Source organism: Polypterus senegalus, chromosome 5 (assembly GCF_016835505.1).
Source record: "Polypterus senegalus isolate Bchr_013 chromosome 5, ASM1683550v1, whole genome shotgun sequence".
In the NCBI taxonomy this organism is placed as follows: domain Eukaryota; kingdom Metazoa; phylum Chordata; class Cladistia; order Polypteriformes; family Polypteridae; genus Polypterus; species Polypterus senegalus.
The window spans coordinates 30790462-30810240 of NC_053158.1; the positions used below are offsets into that span (position 1 = coordinate 30790462).

Here is a 19779-nt window from a genome sequence, read left to right on the forward strand (position 1 = left end):
CGTGTAGTGCAGGCCGGGAGGTTGGCGAAGTGAGCAGGGGGCAAAGCCCCCTAGTGTATATTGTATATATAAAAAGAGGGAAAAGATGAAACTTGTTTGATTTTGCTAATGTTTCTGTTAATATGTCAGGCTAATTACTTTTTGACATCCCTTCGCATGATGATTCCCAAACACCAAAAAATTCAAATTCAGATTAATTTCTGTCTGATACTGATAAGTCAGTTATATGACAAAAAAAATCTTGATACAGATTATTTGGTGCCCCTGCTGACACTAGATAAGTACATTTGTGAAAGTGTAATAAATGATTTGTTCACAAAATATGAAAGATCAAACTGCATATATTTTCTGATCTGAAAAAAATACCAACTCTTGGCAAACAAATAAACAAAAACACTCTCCGAGTTATATCATTTTATAACTTAACTGTTCTCATTTTAAGTTGCTGGACAGTCACTTTAAATCAGTCTAAGAGACAGTGCCATTAGCTTAATAAACAAAATATGATGTATATATTGTATAAATTAACTGCTTTCAGCTACACATTTCCAAGAACTATTCTGCTTAAAATTAATAGCAAAATATCTGCCATAACCAGTACATTTAACATACTTCTGTTTACTGTAGCCTTATACGGTAATTGTTTTGGGCACAGAATACTTAGTGTGGTGCAAATTGTTGTTGACAAATAAGAGCATCTCTTTTTTCTCACAACTCAACCTATTTCATTTTTTATCTATTATATGATATGTAGAACTAAATAGTTCTTCACAGTCAATGTTGGTACCAGTTGCTGACAGGTTCTTTCTCTTCAACTGTACCAGTGCAGGGTGATGACTTTGATTATTTCCACAGTAAACCAGTGGCTTCTTGTGTCTAGGAATGGTGGGCTGTGTTAGGTAGCCAACAACTTCCTGTTTTGAGAGCACTGTTGTTGACTGAAGCTGATTTGTTTTTCAGAAATATGTTCCTTAGTACGACTTGCCTTGAGGCGAGCAGTCAAATTTGTTGAGAATAATTGGCAGTAAATATTGGCTTATTTCTAACAATAGTCCAATAGCTAAGGTAGCATTTTGTTGCTTTATCAGCTGATACCAATAGTGGGCCAATACAATCGAAGCATCTCTAAAAATTATTTAGTTTAGTTATTTTAATGTGGAGCGAAGACCATAAAGCAATAAATTTAAGTTTATGTTATGGGCTCACCTAAATTGAAATTTAACTTGCCTGAATCTGGAAAGTGTCACAGAAAGGTACATTGTACTTTATATGTTGTTATATATTAACCACAAAAACAGTCAATAAAATAATGAAGCACTCATTCACTAATAGCTATTTAATTCTACGAACAAAACTTTTACAGCTTCACACATATGTATTTTAAAAGAAAAAAAAGTAATCCTTCAGGTAACTACAGGTTCTTCTATGCTTTAAAGTACATATGTAAAAAAGCTTTGTTTTTATTATGCACAGGAAGTATAACCCCAACCGTGGAGCTAAATGGCCTTGCAATGAAAAGAGGAGAACCTGCCATCTATAGGCCATTGGATCCAAAGCCAATTCCCAATTACAGAGCCAACTATAACTTCCGAGGAATGTTCAATCAAAGGTAATGTTTATAAATGTTACTGCCATATACAATTCCCTAAACATCATGCTGTTGCTGATATGATTCACAGTGGGGAAGACATTTTTTGGTTTGATGTACTCTTTTTTTGGTATTGCAGTGTACTGTGTTATATCAAGCTCCAAAGGTTTATAGTTTTGTCTACAGTCACGTTACAATAGAATCATGAACTTTCATACAGTGGGTACGGAAAGTATTCAGACCCCCTTCACTTTTTCATTCTTTGTTATATTGCAGCCATTTGCTAAAATCATTTAAATTAATTTTTTCCCTCATTAATGTACACACAGCACCCCATATTGACAGACAAAAAAAAATAATTTTTGAAATTGTTGCAGATTTATTAAAAAAGAAAACTGAAATATCACATGGTCCTAAGTATTCAGACCCTTTGCTGTGACACTCATATATTTAACTCAGGTGCTTTCCATTTCTTCTGATCATCCTTGAGATCACCTTCATTTGAGTCCAGCTGTGTTTGATTATACTGATTGGACTTGATTAGGAAAGCCACACACCAGTCTATATAAGACCTTACAGCTCACAATGCATGTCAGAGCAAATGAGAATCATGAGGTCAAAGGAACTGCCTGAAGAGCTCAGAGACAGAATTGTGGCAAGGCACAGATCTGGCCAAGGTTACAAAAAAAATTCTGCTGCACAGTGGCCTCCATAATCCTTAAATGGAAGACATTTGGGACGACCAGAACCCTTCCTAGAGCTGACCGTCCGGCCAAGCTGAGCTACCGGGGGAGAAGAGCCTTGGTGAGAGAAGTAAAGAAGAACCCAGAGATGCAGTCAGGAGATGGGAGAAAGTTGTAGAATGTCAACCATCACTGCAGCCCTCCACCAGTCAGGGCTTTATGGCAGAGTGGCCTGTCGGAAGCCTCTCCTCAGTGCAAGACACATGACAGCCCACGTGGAGTTTGCTAAAAGACACCTGAAGGACTCTGAGATGGTGAGAAATAAGATTCTCTGGTCTGATGAGACCAAGATAGAACTTTTTGGCCTTAATTCTAAGCGGTATGTGTGGAGACAACCAGGCACTGCTCATCTCTTGTCCAATACAGTCCCCACAGTGAAGCATGGCGGTGGCAGCATCATGCTGTGGGGGTGCAGAGACAGGACGACTGGTTGCAATTGAGGGAAAGATGAATGCGGCCAAGTACAGGGATATCCTGGACAAAAGCCTTCTCCAGAGTGCTAAGGACCTCAGACTGGGCCGAAGGTTTACCTTCCAACAAGACAATGACCCTAAGCACACAGCTAAAATAACGAAGGAGTGGCTTCACAACAACTCTGTGACTGTTCTTCAATGGCCCAGCCACAGCCCTGACTTAAACCCAATTGAGCATCTCTGGAGAGACCTAAAAATGGCTGTCCACCAACGTTTACCATCCAACCTGACAGAACTGGAGAGGATCTGCAAGGATGAATGGCAGAGGATCCCCAAATCCAGGTGTGAAAAACTTGTTGCATCTTTCCCAAGAAGACTCATGGCTGTATTAGCTCAAAAGGGTGCTTCTACTAAATACTGAGCAAAGGGTCTGAATACTTAGGACCATGTGATATTTCAGTTTTTCTTTTTTAATAAATTTGCAACAATTTTAAAAATTCGATTTTTTTGTCTGTCAATATGGGGTACTGTGTGTACATTAATGAGGGAAAAATTTAATTTAAATGATTTTAGCAAATGGCTGCAATATAACAAAGAGTGAAAAATTGAAGGGGGTCTGAATACTTTCCGTACCCACTGTAAATAATAACTTTGTTCTTCACACCCTATCTTTAATAATAGATTTTAGCCTGTCTGGTATATTGTTATTAAATGCATTCTTTGACCAGTTAAACAGTTGTTACTAATCTGCAGGAGTTGTGTTGGTATCAACATTGTTTCTCTGAACATTCTTTTTCAGTCTGAGCCATCTTCAAATGCTATGTAGTAAATTAGAGTTTACCCAAAAATATATTTTCGTATTCAGGTTGATGTTAGAAATAATTTTTGTTTATTATAAAATGTATTTTATAGAGTAATCTTCAGCTATAGGAGTTTTTTGTATTGTTACCAAGTTGAGGTTTGTCTGTTATTAATTGTGAATGGCTCTAGTTCCTTACATCCCTAAATTGTCTTAAGTGGATTTGATAATGGATGCATGTATGGCTGAATATTGTTACTATAATCAAAAATTAAAGCAAATTTATAATGACTATTCATTATTAAGCAGGAATTGGAGCAGAAATTGAAGCAAAACTTGAAAGAAAAGAGATAAGATTGCTGCAATGGATGTATGGACCTTCACGGAATGACAGGAATTGTTTTCCACAAAATTCCGCAAAATTAGCATGTCTTAAATATCTATACAAATAAAATATTTCTTCTTTCCTGTCAGTGTCACATAAAAATATTTTGTATATATATGTGTGTGTTTATATATATATATATATATATATATATATATATATATATATATATATATATATATACACTGCTCAAAAGAATTAAAGGAACACTTTTAATCAGAGTATAGCATAAAGTCAATGAAACTTATGGGATATTAATCTGGTCAGTTAAGTAGCAGAGGGGGTTGTTAATCAGTTCCAGCTGCTGTGGTGTTAATGAAATTAACAACAGATGCACTAGAGGGGCAACAATGAGATGACCCCCAAAACAGGAATGGTTTAACAGGTGGAGGCCACTGACATTTTCCCTCCTCATCTTTTCTGACTGTTTCTTCACTAGTTTTGCATTTGGCTACTGTCAGTGTCACTACTGGTAGCATGAGGCGATACCTGGACCCTACAGAGGTTGCACAGGTAGTCCAACTTCTCCAGGATGGCACATCAATATGTGTCATTGCCAGAAGGTTTGCTGTGTCTCCCTGCACAGTCTCAAGGGCATGGAGGAGATTCTAGGAGACAAGCAGTTACTCTAGGAGAGCTAGAGAGGGCCATAGAAGGTCCATAACCCATCAGCAGGACCAGTATCTGCTCCTTTGGGCAAGGAGGAACAGGATGAGCACTGCCAGAGCCCTACAAAATGACCTCCAGCAGGCCACTGGTGTGAATGTCTCTGACCAAACAACCAGAAAGACTTCATGAGGGTGACCCAAGGGCCACATGTCCTCTAATGGGCCCTGAGCTCACTGCCCAGCAGCATGCAGCTCGATTGGCATTCGCCATAAAATACCAGAATTGGCAGATGCACCACTGGTGCCCTGTGCTTTACAGATGAGAGCAGGTTCACCCTGAGCACGTGACAGAAGTGAAAGGGTCTGGAGAAGCCATGGAGAACATTATGCTGCCTGTAACATCATTCAGCATGAGCAGTTTGGTTGTGGGTTAATGATTGTCTGGGGAGGCATATCCATGGAGGGTCACACAGACCGCTACAGGCTTGAAAAAGGCACCTTGGCTGCCATTAGGTATCAGGATGAAATCCTTGGACCCATTGTCAGACCCTATGCTGGTACAGTGGCTCCTGGTGCACGACAATTCCTGGCCTCATGTGGTGAGAGTATGCAGGCAGTTCCTGGAGGATGAAGGAATTGATACCATTGACTGGCCACCACACTTTCCTGACCTAAATCCAATAGAACACCTCTGGGACATTATGTTTTGGTCCATCCAATGACACTAGGTTGCACCTCAGACTGTCCAGGAGCTCAGTGATGCCCTGGTCCAGATCTGGGAGGATATCCCCCACAACACCATCTGTCTCATCTCTTTAGAAGCATGCACCGATATTGTCAGGCATGTATACAAGAACACAGGGGCTATACAAAGTGCTGCGTACAATTTTGAGTTGCTGCAATTAAATTTTGGCAAAATGGACTAGCCTGCCACAATTTTTTCACTCTGACTTTTGGGGCGTCTTTGAATTCAGGGCTCTGTAGGTTGATCATTTTCATTTCCATCAAACGATGTGGCATCCTTTCGTTCCTAACACAGTACCCAGTCTATATCAGTATAGATATCCAGGAGGATTTCTTTTTCCCATTGAGATCTGATGTGTTTTCAAAGTGTTCCTTTAATTTGTTTGAGCAGTTTTTTATATATATATATATATATATATATATATATATATATATATATATATATATATATATATATATATATATATATATATATATATGTGTGTGTGTATAGAGAGAAATAGCTTTTAGCACTCATAATTCAATGCATTGTATTTTAATTAAACATTTTAGCTGCAAGTTGTGTGATACTCACAATTATCTGTAGAGGGCAGCAGAGTATTGTTTGCAGCTTCTATACTTGAATGCTTTAAGCTCATTTTTTAGTATTTAATTATATCAATTACAATTTTGTATATGTCCCGACACTGAAGTACCTGAATCTGATTTTCAGATTTCCTTTTTCAAATGTAGGTAGCCCTTTTCCCTGTTAATTTCAATGCAGTTAATAGCATAAATCATAATTAGACACTTGATTTAATAAGAATTGTTGATACCTCCCTTTTGAAAGCTGAAGTATATTGCATGTCTCATTCAGTCTCCTTTAGTCTGGTTGTCCTGGTAGGAGTTGCTGTGTCAACACTGAACAAACCAAGTCACCCTATCTTCAGCAATATTGCTCATATCTTTTTAGGTAATTCATAGATTTTGACAGGTCAGCTGAGACATTTGGTGCACCAAAGTCAAAAATCCATCTAAAGCCCATGTGAAATAGTGTGGTGCAAAGTTAATTTAAATAGCCAATCACCAGGATAAGAACTAGAAGGTTGATACAGGGAGAGAGAAAAGCACCAAGACAACAGGGAGTGTAACATTCCCCAATTTGTGTTTCAAAGCCAAACCTGGAGCATGAATAAATGCATATTAGAGCAGGTTATGATGTTTCCATATTTTTTACAAAAATTTTTTTGAAAAAGTTAGATTGTTTAGCCTTTAAGTAGGCTCAATATAGTTATAACAGAGATATTTAAAATCCACACAGGATAAAATAAGGTTAATACCAGCTTTAAGAATAGGTGTTTAGTAAGGACTGGAAGCATAGATAAATGGTATTGTGGTGGTTGCTTAGGTGAAGAGGAGGAAGATGAAATTGAACTGGTATTGCTGATGGAGGCGTCATTTATTCTGTGGGCATTAGGTGTCCCTAGAACATCATCCGAAACAGCCACTTGAACTGGTGGACAGGACAGGAGCAGTTAATGCTCTGCCTCAGTACTGGGAGCAAGTGACTCATCATAATAGAGTGTGTGATCTCATGGGGCTATACAGTCTATGGACAGGATTAAGAAATCAGAGACAGTATCTCTTGGCTGTGAGGACACAAGTTGTGGGGGTGCTTAACCTGTTATTGTGGAAGGTTAAAATACCACAAAGCCACGAAAAGGCACAGAGATTTAGTACTGTAATGGTCAGCCCAGCAAGCAACTTGAACCAGAGTAAAATTGGTGAAAGAAGTATGGCTCATGAGATAAAAACTGTTTGATTTTTAGGACAAGGCAAACTTGTAGTTAGAATACAAGAAAATGGCCAAAACCAAAGAAACTAATTAAAAGGCTAACAATTTCAAAACAGTAAGAAAGAACTATTGTCTGAGAGTTGGAACAAGGTTCAAGAGTCAAACTAACAAGAAAAGCCCTTTAAGGAAAAAGAAACCATGAGCAAATGCAGCTAATCTATTTTCTGATTTATCTAAATGCTAGGATAGTGTACTGTGCCACAATCGTTAATAGTCACTGTGTGATGACATTATGCATTGTAGTGATGGCAGCCACATTTTTACAAACAGCCTCACGATGAATAAGCAATTTTGTCACAGCTAAAAAATCTCACATGAACTTCAGATCTTGTGATAAAATCAGATCACAAAATAGCAATGCAATTGACACAATTGTCATAAAAATAAATAGGTAAGATAAAAACAGATTAAAATATAATAACAAAATATATACAAACCCTAGACAATATTCAAAAATTAGGATTCACAGTAAGGATAACGACAGAAAACAACAATGTTGTGGATTATGCAAAAATAGGCAACTTGAAATTACTTGTGATATCTTGCCCTTCAGAAACTTTTTTATGTTTAAAAATTCAGGGACACTGGGAGCTACCAGAAGGAACTTTAAGATGATATTCTTACTATAATTATGGATTGAGAACTGATTCCATATTGACCTGGAAGTATCTTTTGGAGAAGTTGTGTAGTCACCATCTTGTCTGCAGAATGTAAAGGTTAATAGGAAGAAACATTTGATGGTGGAATAAAGAAAGACCAGAGGTAATTTAGAGAGCCATAAATATTAGTACTGTGGTGATATGCCAGTTGATAAGCCATTAAGAATCAGGGAATCACTAAAGTGAAGGTAGGATCATAATTGGATTGTGCATTGTAGTTTTCTTTGCTTTGTGTATTTATTTACCACCCACACAACTTTACCATTTCTAGGACATGCATGGTCCTTTGAACTCTTGATTGCTGTTTTGAAAACATTAGGTGATTAAAGGTGATTAGCTGTTTCAGATTGAATTTCCTGTTCTTGTCAAATCTCTTCCTTTTATTTTTTATATATTTGCATTTTTATTTTTCGACTGTTTGTATTTCAGTCTGCTGCTGTCAGCCACTCAATGTGAAGTACTGTGCTCCTGCTTTACACTGTCTTCTCTCTGAATAATGTTTGAAATGACCCTATTAATCTCTGAGGGCTTTGTAGATGATGCAAATGTATATCTAGCTTCTTTACATAATTTACCAGTGCTGTAAGGCATGCATGAAAGTGCACATGTTAGTACTCCTGCCATATTGCGCAACTGAGCTGGCTTCCTTGGTCGTCCTTTCACATGCATTTTGAGAGTGTTAAGAGATGTCCAATTGCTTCTCAAAATTGGGCAGCATTTGATAGGAAAAAGTTCTGTCATGTCAGAAATTTGAATTGTCTGTCTTATAGTGTGAGCAGTCTCGTAAATTGATTTTCTGATGTCGCATTCAAATTTCCCTAAAATTCATTGTGCAGTGACCATACATATATAGTCTGAGCACCCATGTAGTAGCGTGTCAATTGAATTGAATGTGATTGTGCAGTTTGAGTACATATACAACTGATGACTCTGTTGTGCAGTGTGAGTAGTCACTTGACCACGACTTCTAAAAATCTTATAAAAGGAATATAGGTGTATACATAAAGCAACACAATAAGCACCATGGAAAGCAACTCTTCTAGGCCTGCAATATTCAAATATGTTTTTCTTCTGTGAAGTGTGACAGATCAGGTGAATGAGATGTTGTAATGTCCAGGATCCAATCAGGGAAGAGGCACGTATTAAGCATTCCCCAACCACAGCATGATAGAGTCTGTGTTTTCTGAAATCTTCATTTTCGCCTTGTCCACATTGAAACGCCACACTGGCATTTAGACTCTGGTTCTAGAGAGTATTTGTTTTCATTGGTTGAAAATGCCTGGGTAGTATGGATGAATGGCAAAAACGGAGACATACTAGTGTGAATGGGGCCTGTTGTGGTTTTACAGGTTTCTAATGAGACTCATTAACAAATTCAAATAAAATAAACCACAACCAAATCTGTAGATGTCTTGTTGGGTTTATTTTTGTGTAAATCTTACTTGTCCTTACTGTCATAATCCTACTGGCTGCCTCATTTTGTTTTAATTTTGCATTTTTGGGCATATAATTCTTGAACAAGAAAGTTAATTAAATAAAGCAAATTCAAAATGTATCTGATTTTCTGAAAACAGCATGTTACAGAGCCCTACAGAGGGCTGGTTCCCTGCCCAGTGCTGTTTCTTACTTTGCACCCAGTGCTGTTAGAAAATACCTTGGATTCTGGTGACCATGAATCGGACTGGGTAGATTATGTTATCGCCCTATACAGAGATTGTCTTCTGAGTCTGGTGCTGCTGGGATAGACACCAGCTTCCTTGAGACACTGCTCAAGATATGCACGTTAGGAAAATGGATGGGTGTTATGTGAACATGCGGCCAGAGTGGCACAGCAGATAATATTAACATGCTGTAAAAAAAAAAAAAAAACGGGCCCTCACATGCAAACTCTGGTTAAAGCATTTCCTTTCTGTGTCTTTTTTTTAACATAAGTGCTTATGCACAATTGTAAATTTATTCCATATGAGTATGTTTGTGTTTTAGTGTTGTTATATTGCTTGTCCCACCGGAAGGGCTTCTGCCTTGCTCCTATTGCCTTAATGATGGGCTTTTTTAAAACACTTGTATCTAGATAAAATTTTGTAGTCTGATATTGCTTTCCTTATTGAAAGGTATTTCAACATTAATGGTCAGATTAGTAATATTTACACAAGATAGTGCTGTTAAAATTAGTTGTACTGTAGTTGTTATTTTAAGATGAATAATTACTTAATCTCAACACCTCCTAGTGCTAAACTGAGCCTCCCACTCTTTGCTGGCATAATGACATCATATCACAGCAGAGCACTTCTTGGACAGAATTTCTGTTTCACAAGTCTATAAAAGCATTTATGTTTCACTGTAGTAATGGGTTGCTGATAAAGCAGATTTATTCTGTTCTCATTCTGGGAACTTGCAGTATAGTATGCAGTATCTTAAGATGTCCGTAAACTTGACTTAGTTTTTCAAAACAACACCCTCAGTAAGGCAGCAAAAACACATGAAGGTACAGTATTTATTATGATTAAACAGTAATAAGGTGCTAAGATGGATAGTTCTGCTGCCTCACAGCTTCATAGTCTTTGGTTCAGTTCACCACCTGAGAACTGTGTAGAGTTGCACGTGTTCTTCCTCTGTCCACCTGTATTTTCTTCCAGGTATTCTGGTTTCTTCCAAAATTCTAATGACATACATGTTAAATTATTCTGGTGCTGAGGGTGAGTGTGTGTGAGATGAGTGTGGCCCGTGTTGGAGTAATACAGATCCACCATTGTACTTAACAGAATTCTGCAGATAGGCATTGATGTACAGTATTTCTTTCCTGGTGTCTTTGTCAACCAAAAATGCTTTTTATGTAACATTTAGTCAAGTTTTAAAGTAATATTGCACCCAAAAATGAGACAGTTATTGTTTGTTACTTACCACAAGTAGTTTGTTAGTGGCGTTTGAGAACAAATTTTAATTCTCATGGTTTCACAGAGAATGGCAAAAACAAATATTTTGATAGAATGGGCATCTATGATGAAAAGTTGGACCACAGCAAACAATATAAAAATGTCCAGTTATCCAGTCTTATACTCATAATTTGGCAAAACACTTCCATTTTTTTGCTAAAAAAATGTTGAGCAAATACTTTCAGAAATTTAGAACAGTGCATGGAGTGGAAACATGTTCATATTGGAATACACTTATGAAATGAAGGCCGTGTCCATGACCAGTCAATACAGGGAAGATACTGATTTTAAATTCAAAGTTCTGTGCCATGTGATCATCATAAATGACCATGTTATCAGAAAGTTTATTATTGCCATTCCCCATGAAAAAGTAACATAAATTTTTTTTGTTTGCCATCAGTACAAAACACATGGGGTCAAATATATAAAAGATAGAGTTTTTGGGTTAAGTGCCCCTTTAAGAGATTTAACATTTCATCCACTCCAGTAAAAAATGTTGTCATTTTAATGCTTGGGTACATTTTTGTTTCATGTGTAACTTTATCCTTTTTTATCAGTGTGTTGGGAACTGTTTCCTTAAACTTGCACGTCTCACTTCTTAAAAAAAAATAATAATAATAATAATGTTCAAGGTAATGGATATGGTCACCAGGTAAGGGATTGTCTAGGGAAAGTTAACTGCCAAAATGGTACAGGACAAGGAATGTTCTTAGCAGGGACACCCACAGTGATAACTGTAGGACAGAAGGGATCCTTTCTGTGCTGATGGCTCCCCAGAAGTGTATCCACAGCACTTAGGCAAACACAGAGGTATTTGGTTTACAATATTATTTGGATTTCTTTGACATTTATTCAGAATGTAGAGAAACATTGGGATGTTCTCCTTGTACTGTTGCTTTTGATCACTATATTACAGTAGTGCTTGAAACTTTGTGAACCCTTTAGAATTTTCTATATTTCTGCATAAATATGACCTAAAACATCATCAGATTTTCACTCAAGTCCTAAAAGTAGATAAAGAGAAACCAGTTAAACAAATGAGACAAAAATATTATACTTGGTAATTTATTTATTGAGGAAAACGATCAAATATTACATATTTGTGAGTAGCAAAAGTATGTGAACCTCTACGATTAGCAGTTAGTTTGAAGGTGAAATTAGAGTCAGGTGTTTTCAATCAATGGGATGACAATCAGGTGTGAGTGGGCAACCTGTGTTATTTAAAGAACAGGGATCTATCAAAGTCTGCTCTTCACAACACGTTTGTGGAAGTGTATCATGGCACGGACAAAGGAGATTTCTGAGGACCTCAGAAAAAGAGTTGTTGATGCTCATCAGGCTGGAAAAGGTTACAAAACCATCTCTAAAGAGTTTGGACTCCACCAATCCACAGTCAGACAGATTGTGTACAAATGGAGGAAATTCAGACCATTGTTACCCTCCCCAGGAGTGGTCAACTTCTAAGCAACTGAAGGCCTCTCTCACATTGGCTAATGTTCATGTTCATGAGTCCACCATCAGGAGAACACTGAACAACAATGGTGTGCATGGCAGGGTTGCAAGGAGAAAGCCACTGCTCTCCAAAAAAAACATTGCTGATCGTCTGCAGTTTGCTAAAGATCACGTGGAGAAACCAGAAGGCTATTGGAAGAATGTTTTGTGGACGGATGAGACCAAAATAGAACTTGTTAGTTTAAATGAAAAACGTTATGTTTGGAGAAAGGAAAACACTGCATTCCAGCATAAGAACCTTATCCCATCTGTGAAACATGGTGGTGGTAGTATCATGGTTTGGGCCTGTTTTGCTGCATCTGGGCCAGGATGGCTTGCCTTCATTGATGGAACAATGAATTCTGAATTATATCAGAGAATTCCAAAGGAAAATGTCAGGATATCTGTCCATGAACTGAATCTCAAGAGAAGGTGGGTCATGCAGCAAGACAACGACCCTAAGCACACACAAGTCGTTCTACCAAAGAATGGTTAAAGAAGAATAAAGTTAACTAGCCAACCGCATAATTATTCATTGATGGATGAAGACTTCCTGAAAGACACAGTTGTCCAAATGGGGTGGGTTTGAGGATATGACTGTGAATGAATGAAAAGATAGAACTCTAGAGAGAGCAACATACAATTGTTTGTGACTGAAAACTGGTTTTGGCAGATACAGGCATATCTTTTTGAAAGTTTGGCCCTGTGCCTTATTAATTGTCATTGCAAAGGCCAATCTAACAGGAAATTGTCTGCGTGTAAAAGTAAAAGGCAAATTTGAATCTGATGGGGTCATTGAAATCCGGGGAAAAATGACAGTTTGTGAGGTAGCAGCCCCGATAGTTTTACACTGCAGTACATTGCAGTGAATGCTAGTAACAGAAAGTCTAGTGCCATTACAGAGACCTCTTGCTGGCAGGAGGTTTCTGAGAAGCATGATGACTGAACTAATTTTAATTTTGAGTTTATGCGGAGGCATGCCAGTGGGAGTAAGACTATTAAGGCGTGCGGGCATATGAGCAGGCAGTACAAATGCCTCGTGAGTGAGGGTGGATGCGGAATGAGAATTAGAGTTGGCGGGCAGGGCTCTGTCGTACGTATTCCATGACGCGGGAGTAGGGTTAGAGTTGGCGGGGAGGCTCTGTCGTGCGTATCCCATGGTCTTAGAGTTGGTGGGCGTGGCTCTGTTGTGCGTATCCCATGGTCGGGCGACTTAGTGAATTATATATATGTATATAGACAGCCGGAATCGAAAAGATCAGTGAAAAGTCAACGTGGCTTAGAGGTTCATATGGACTGTAGCAGAGACGAAAGCGACCGAGGCTGTGTTTGGTTTAGGTGTTGCATGCAGGCACATGAGCAGGCAGTACGCATTCCTCGAGAGCGAGGGTGGACGCAGAAGGAGGATTAGAGTTGGCGGGCGGGGCTCTGTCGTGCGTATCCCATGGTCAGGCGACTTAGTGAGTTATATATATAAATAGATGTTTTGGAATGGCCAAGTCAAAGTCCTGACCTGAATTCAATCGAAATGTTGTGGAAGGACCTGAAGCGAGCAGTTAATGTGAGGAATCCCACCAACATCCCAGAGTTGAGGCTGTTCTGTACGGAGAAATGGGCTAAAATTCCTCCAAGCCGATGTGCAGGAATGATCAAAAGTTACAGGAAACGTTTAGTTGCAGTTATTGCTGCAAAGGAGATTCACACCAGATACTGAAAGCAAAGGTTCACATATTTTTGCCACTCACAAATAATGTAATATTCGATCATTTTCCTTAATAAATAAATGACCAAGTATAATATTTTTGTCTCATTTGTTTAACTGGTTTCTCTTTATCTACTTTTAGGACTTGAGTGAAAATCTGATGATGTTTTAGGTCATATTTATGCAGAAATATAGAAAATTCTAAAGGGTTCACAAACTTTCAAGCACAACTGTAAATGAGTTAATGCAAGTAAGTAGAAATAAGAGATGCATGCAAATCAGTGTTTGTTGTTCTTTACCAATATCTGACAATTGTATTGTTCTTGCACAGAAGTATTTAAGATTTTTAGTTTGTGCAACTTTTATTTTTATGGCTAAACTAAGACCTGTAAAAGTTAGCCTCATATGAACTCAATCTATTTTGAAATGGTGCTTTAATGATGGTGCTCCTGCTTATTCTTATCTCATTCCATTAAGAGGGTCTGCAATTTGTTGGCTGTCTTTTGAATAGCTCATCTTAGACTTAGTGTGGGAGAGGGCAAGGTGGCCTAACTCATCCTTCCCACGGTTACTATCTTGAGGACCATTTAATCCGGACTGTGTTTACAGCCTCCTTCATCTACGGCTTCATTTTCTGTTCACAGTAATTCTCATTTTCTGCTTTTTTGTTGTTGCTTTTATCCTTCTGCCAAAATCCTGACAGCAATGCTGTGTTTTACCTATTTAGCAGCTGCTGCTTAGATGCAGTTTTTGCAGTGAATGGATCAATTAAAAGAAGCAGGGTTTAAAATTGCAATAGAGAAAAGTCAAGTGGTCTGACAGCTTCTGGACACTAGCCGTAATTAAAAAAAAAAATTAAAAGCTTGCTTTGTTTGTTCAAACAGGAAAAAGCAAGCTTGCAAGGGAAAAGAATTAGTAAGTAAGTGAATGGATTCATTTTGTTTATCAAATTTATTTTATTGTGCTCTCCATCTCCTAGATTGAATTATGTCTGTTTGCTTTTTTCCATTGTCAGAAAAGAAATTAGCATTGCTATTGAATTTTTAAAGTCTCCATAAGCTGTTTTGTTTTGCTTTATTTAACTGGAGCAGAGAACGGATGACCAGTCATCCAATGGCTTTCATTCCGGTCTCTTCCTTTAGTCATTTCCTAAGCCTGCATTGAGCTGAATGACCCCACACCACTTAAACCTATTCCATAGTTGGCAGTTTTAAAAAGTTCTTCCTTGAAACAAACTATTTATGTCTAAGAGAAGTGCCGAATCTTTTCCAGTGTACAGAATAATTAGAACCAAACGGATCTGAGAGATCAGATGCAATGAGAACCGGAAGAAACAGCAGCCAACAAGAACGCAACTATAATTTTTAATCTGAAGCAGCCTTGCCAGGTGGAAATTAAAATCAAAGTAACCCAAGAGCAACAGTGGTTGAGGATGTTTTGAAATACCATCCACTACATGTGCAAAGAGCAATTTATATTTGGAAAATCTGACTTATTTTCTCATTAGATAAAGTGATACCTCCAGCTGTGTCTAATGAGTTGCATTTTAGTGACTATAGCCAATAATAACTATTGCAGCTGGCACTAGCCTTTCCATTTAAATAGCATTTCTTGCCATCTTTTTATTCATCTTACATAGAAAAGAATTAAGGAGTACATTTACATTTACTTATTTGGCTGACGCCTTTATCCAACGCGACTTGCAACATTTTCTGATACCAGAAGAAATGTAACCAATTGTTTTTCAGTTGAAGCACAGACAGGTCAAGTGGCTTGCTTATTGTTACACAGTGTCAGTAGTGGGATTTGAACCTAGTACCTTAAATTAATTAATATCTCTTTCTGTAAACACCATCACAACATATGTAAAGATACAATGCAAAGCAACTCAGTATAGGACTACAGATTTCAAAACAAATTATTCATCAGCCTTCTTTTCCTGATCAGAGTTGCAACGAGATGGAACCTTGCAACACATACAAGGATAAAATAATAGCCTTTTTCACAAATGCAGATTAGGGAATTCCCAGTTTCACCATCCCAGGAATGTATAGGAATTTTCACATTCATATATTCCATGGCAACTCAGTGCTCAACACATGACACTCTCATACCAGGTAAATGCGTAGAGATTCTGAAAGGAGCACAAGAAATCCATAACCACCAATTGCAGAGGTATTTTATTGTTAAAAGAAATTTAGGTTAGCAAGCAGGAATAGTCTCCTTTTACTTACCAGGTATCTTTTAAATATTTTGCCCTGCATACTGAAATCAAAAAGATGCATTTAAGATGTAAATAGAGTCAAAAATTAAAGCTGCAAGGCTTAATAAAGGTGTGTGAACCTCAATGCCCAACAATTGAGGGATCTTCTCAAAACAATTTTATTGTTGTTTCAGTGTTGCAAAATCACATTAGACAGTTCCTCACTTATTTGATGATTGATTAAATTTCCTCACACTTCTCAAATAGTTAACCTTTGAAAATAAATATTCTTGTGTGAAACAATGAAGGTAATTGTTAAAAATTAATTTAATCACATAAACGTAAGTGTGCATATCTACATGAGAATATGGTAATAACTATGATGTTTTAACCAACAGTTTTGTAGCTTACTTTACAAATAAAGGAATAAAGGGAACTGTGGAAATTATTTTAGGTCTCAATGATCAAAATTGCCAAGTCTACTTTTCTGGGTTTTTTATCCTGACGTTTTGGAAAATTTATAGTTAACGTTATTGATGTAGTCTGCATGTATGAAAGAGGTTGCTGAGATTCCTTGAAGACTCTACCAACGTCCTGACATCAAACAGTGCAAAAAGCATTTAATTGAATACACCCAAGTTCATTGGTAGAAAATTAATATTATAACAGACCCAGTATGTAAGTATATTTAGGAAAATGTCAGTTATAAAATAAAGACATAGTGGTGTTTCAGAGGTTATTTGAGTATCATGATCAAAAGAGCCTAACAGATAAACTTTTATGCAGTATCAGCCCCAAAAATTAGTGAGTATTTACTGACCGGGCCTTTAAATAGAAAACAATTTGGTGTCGTAAACAGTGAAACTGGTGAGGGCGGCTGTTCTAAGGTGGTGGAATTTACATTTTTCCTTTGTAAGTTGCAGAGCACTAATGATTACTCTGCATTGAATAGCAAGCCAATGTATAGGAGTTGTTAAGACTGATGTGGTTGTTGTTTCAAATCAGGCCTGTTCCAGCATCATTTTGAGCTTGTTATAATTCATTGAGTACTTTGTGCAGGAGGACCATTGAAAGAGAACGGAATTAGTTTATTCCAGAAAAAATGAAAGCATGCCAGAGTAGTTCCACATGTGAGATGCAAAGATAGAGTTGCACTCTGGCAGTGTTTTGGAAACAAAAAAGAATGCCAGGGTATTATTTTGTATACCACTGAATGAAATCACAAGTTAATATTGATGTACTGACAGTTTATCATTTATTGTAATAAAAGTGTTGCTCTTGTAATTACATCCTGCATTGTGAAATATTTATGCAAACATATTTCAGCTAGTTAAACTTTATTACATGCACATTGCTTTGTGACAACCTAAAGAACTTTGAAAACTGTGTTTTTATTTTTTGCACACAATACAATCACAGCAAATAGCTTTTTTGAGCACAAGAAACCATTTTTTATCACAATCAGCAAAGAGCCTTGACATCTAGAAGAATTGTGTTTACATTATAATTAATGCTATATTCCTTCATTATAGAGAAGCCTATGGCGTCTACATTCTGTCCCCTGAAGGGTTTTGTAGCAGTTTTAAATAATTGCAGCAGTTGAAGTGTGAAGCTGTGAAGTGATTGGATTAATGTGTACATCACACAAATGCTCAATGGAACCTTTTTCTACATGGCAGTTCCCAAACCTCCCAGACTGCCTCTGCAATCATTTGCTCATCTTTTATCTTGGCTTGGCTTTGTTGCCAATTTAAATTGTGAGTGTTAAAAGAGTTCTCTTACATGGGATATACAGGTCAATACTCTAGCCAGAAAACCCAAGCTATTCATTAGTAATCTTGGTAACTCACCACTCGCTGCCATCCAGGTCTGTCTTGCACAGGAAAAATTGATTAAATGTTATCAAACTACATTTTGAAATAATACTGTAGCGACACTACCCCTCGCAACACACTGAAAAAGAGTTTTAATTGTTTAAATAAGAGAGAAATGAAATATAATAAAATGTTTTCTCCCTCGTGTTTGAGCCTTATTTTATTCTTGAAATTTAATAAAAACAGAAGAGTAACCTCTTTTAACTTTGACACATGTCCTCACCTGTCTGTTCTCTATTTTTTGATGAACTGAGCCATATATTTTCTGTGCTGATGTAGTTCTTAGGTTTGTATAAGCATCATCCAAGCTACATCTGTGTTTGGTCTTGAATTTACCATTCTAATAGATAAAGTTGAATGTTGGTTTGTATGCGTTTTTGTCCTGTAACAAAATGTACACCATTGACCCAATCTTTCAAATTTTCCTTTTGTGTAGGGGGAAAACCATAGATTGTATTTCATTCCAAAAAGTACTCGGGGCGTCCCCAGCCCAGGCAGCGGCAGGTATCCCAGCTTATGTTTGTTTAGTGTGCAAATCCATGCTGTTGAACCTAGTGGACCTCCTCCTCCTCCTTTTGCATGGATTCTTCATTTGTACAAGGGACACACCATGAGCCGTATTTCATTCTGAAATTTAGTTAATGTCCAAACCCTAGGCAGAATTATAGTGCCAAAAACTTGTTAAATTAAACACAATTAAATAAAGTATTTGCAACAAGGTTTGAAAAAAATATCTACAATATCAGATGCAAAGTAACATGCAGCACAGGTTTATAAATCTCACATATACAAAATCACTCAGTATGGCATCTGGGAGCCTCACCCCTAACAGCAGAACTTTGTGTTATGTTAATCAAGCCCCAAAATGGATGTGCTCACTATTAACACTATAATGATGTAGTAATTACAAAAAAAATTTAAATAATAATATTATACTTTATTGTACTAGTCGATCTTCTCTGGACTTGTAGCACTACTATGTCTTTTTTTGAAGCCTTGAGACCAAAACTGTACGCTGCACTTCATGTGAGACCTCACCTGTGTATTATACATCTTAAGCAAAGCATTCTTTGGCTTATACTCCACACATCATGAGATATAACCTAACATTATGTTAGCCTTCTGAATGGCTCCTCTACTCTATGACTCGTAGGCCCTTTTTATAATGGGTACATTCAAGTTTCAGACCTCCCATTATGTATTAAGTCTTACATTTTTACTTTCAACATGTGATAACTTACATTTGCTCATGTTAAATTCCATCTGCCACAAATATGCCCAAACCTTTATGCAAAATTAAATAGCTTGTTATTTAGATCGTTATGTAAATATATACTGTATATATAGTATAACTAGCAGGGGGCACCATTGAGCCCCAGACCCAATAACGCCCAACACAGTCCTAGGTTCAAATAATAGATTTTTAAATCCACCAAGCATCTTATACAGTGGACACAGCCGATAATCATACAAAAGCAATGAAACTTTTTCCTTTCCTTCTGCCTCCAGTTTAGTTTTGCCTGTTGCCTCCCAACTCTGATTCCATGAGGTAAGACAGAGGGTCCTTTTATGCTGGACCTGGAAAGGCCTCCAGTGACCTGGTATAATTTGTGGGGAGTACTTCTAGGTTGTTTGGGAACCAGGGCAGTCCTACCCTGACACCGGCACTTTGTGGCACCCAGGGACCCAGACTGGGCTGTACTTCCAGATTCCACTTCCCATGAACACCTGCGTGAGTCCAAACCAGGATGCCTGCAGTGGACCACTACCACCTCTGCCCTCCATTTTTGCTTGTCCACCCCA

The 19779-nt window shown here is 37.6% G+C and overlaps 1 protein-coding gene across 6 annotated transcripts in view; it reads left to right on the forward strand.

The window, feature by feature from the left end:
* stau2 (staufen double-stranded RNA binding protein 2) overlaps positions 1-19779 on the forward strand; it is a 356944-nt gene that overhangs the window by 68595 nt on the left and 268570 nt on the right. For all 6 annotated transcript variants that reach the window (XM_039754429.1, XM_039754431.1, XM_039754434.1 and 3 more), the window contains one exon: positions 1474-1609. In XM_039754429.1, coding sequence (XP_039610363.1) covers positions 1474-1609 — 136 coding nt within the window. The remainder of the gene's footprint in view (positions 1-1473; positions 1610-19779) is intronic.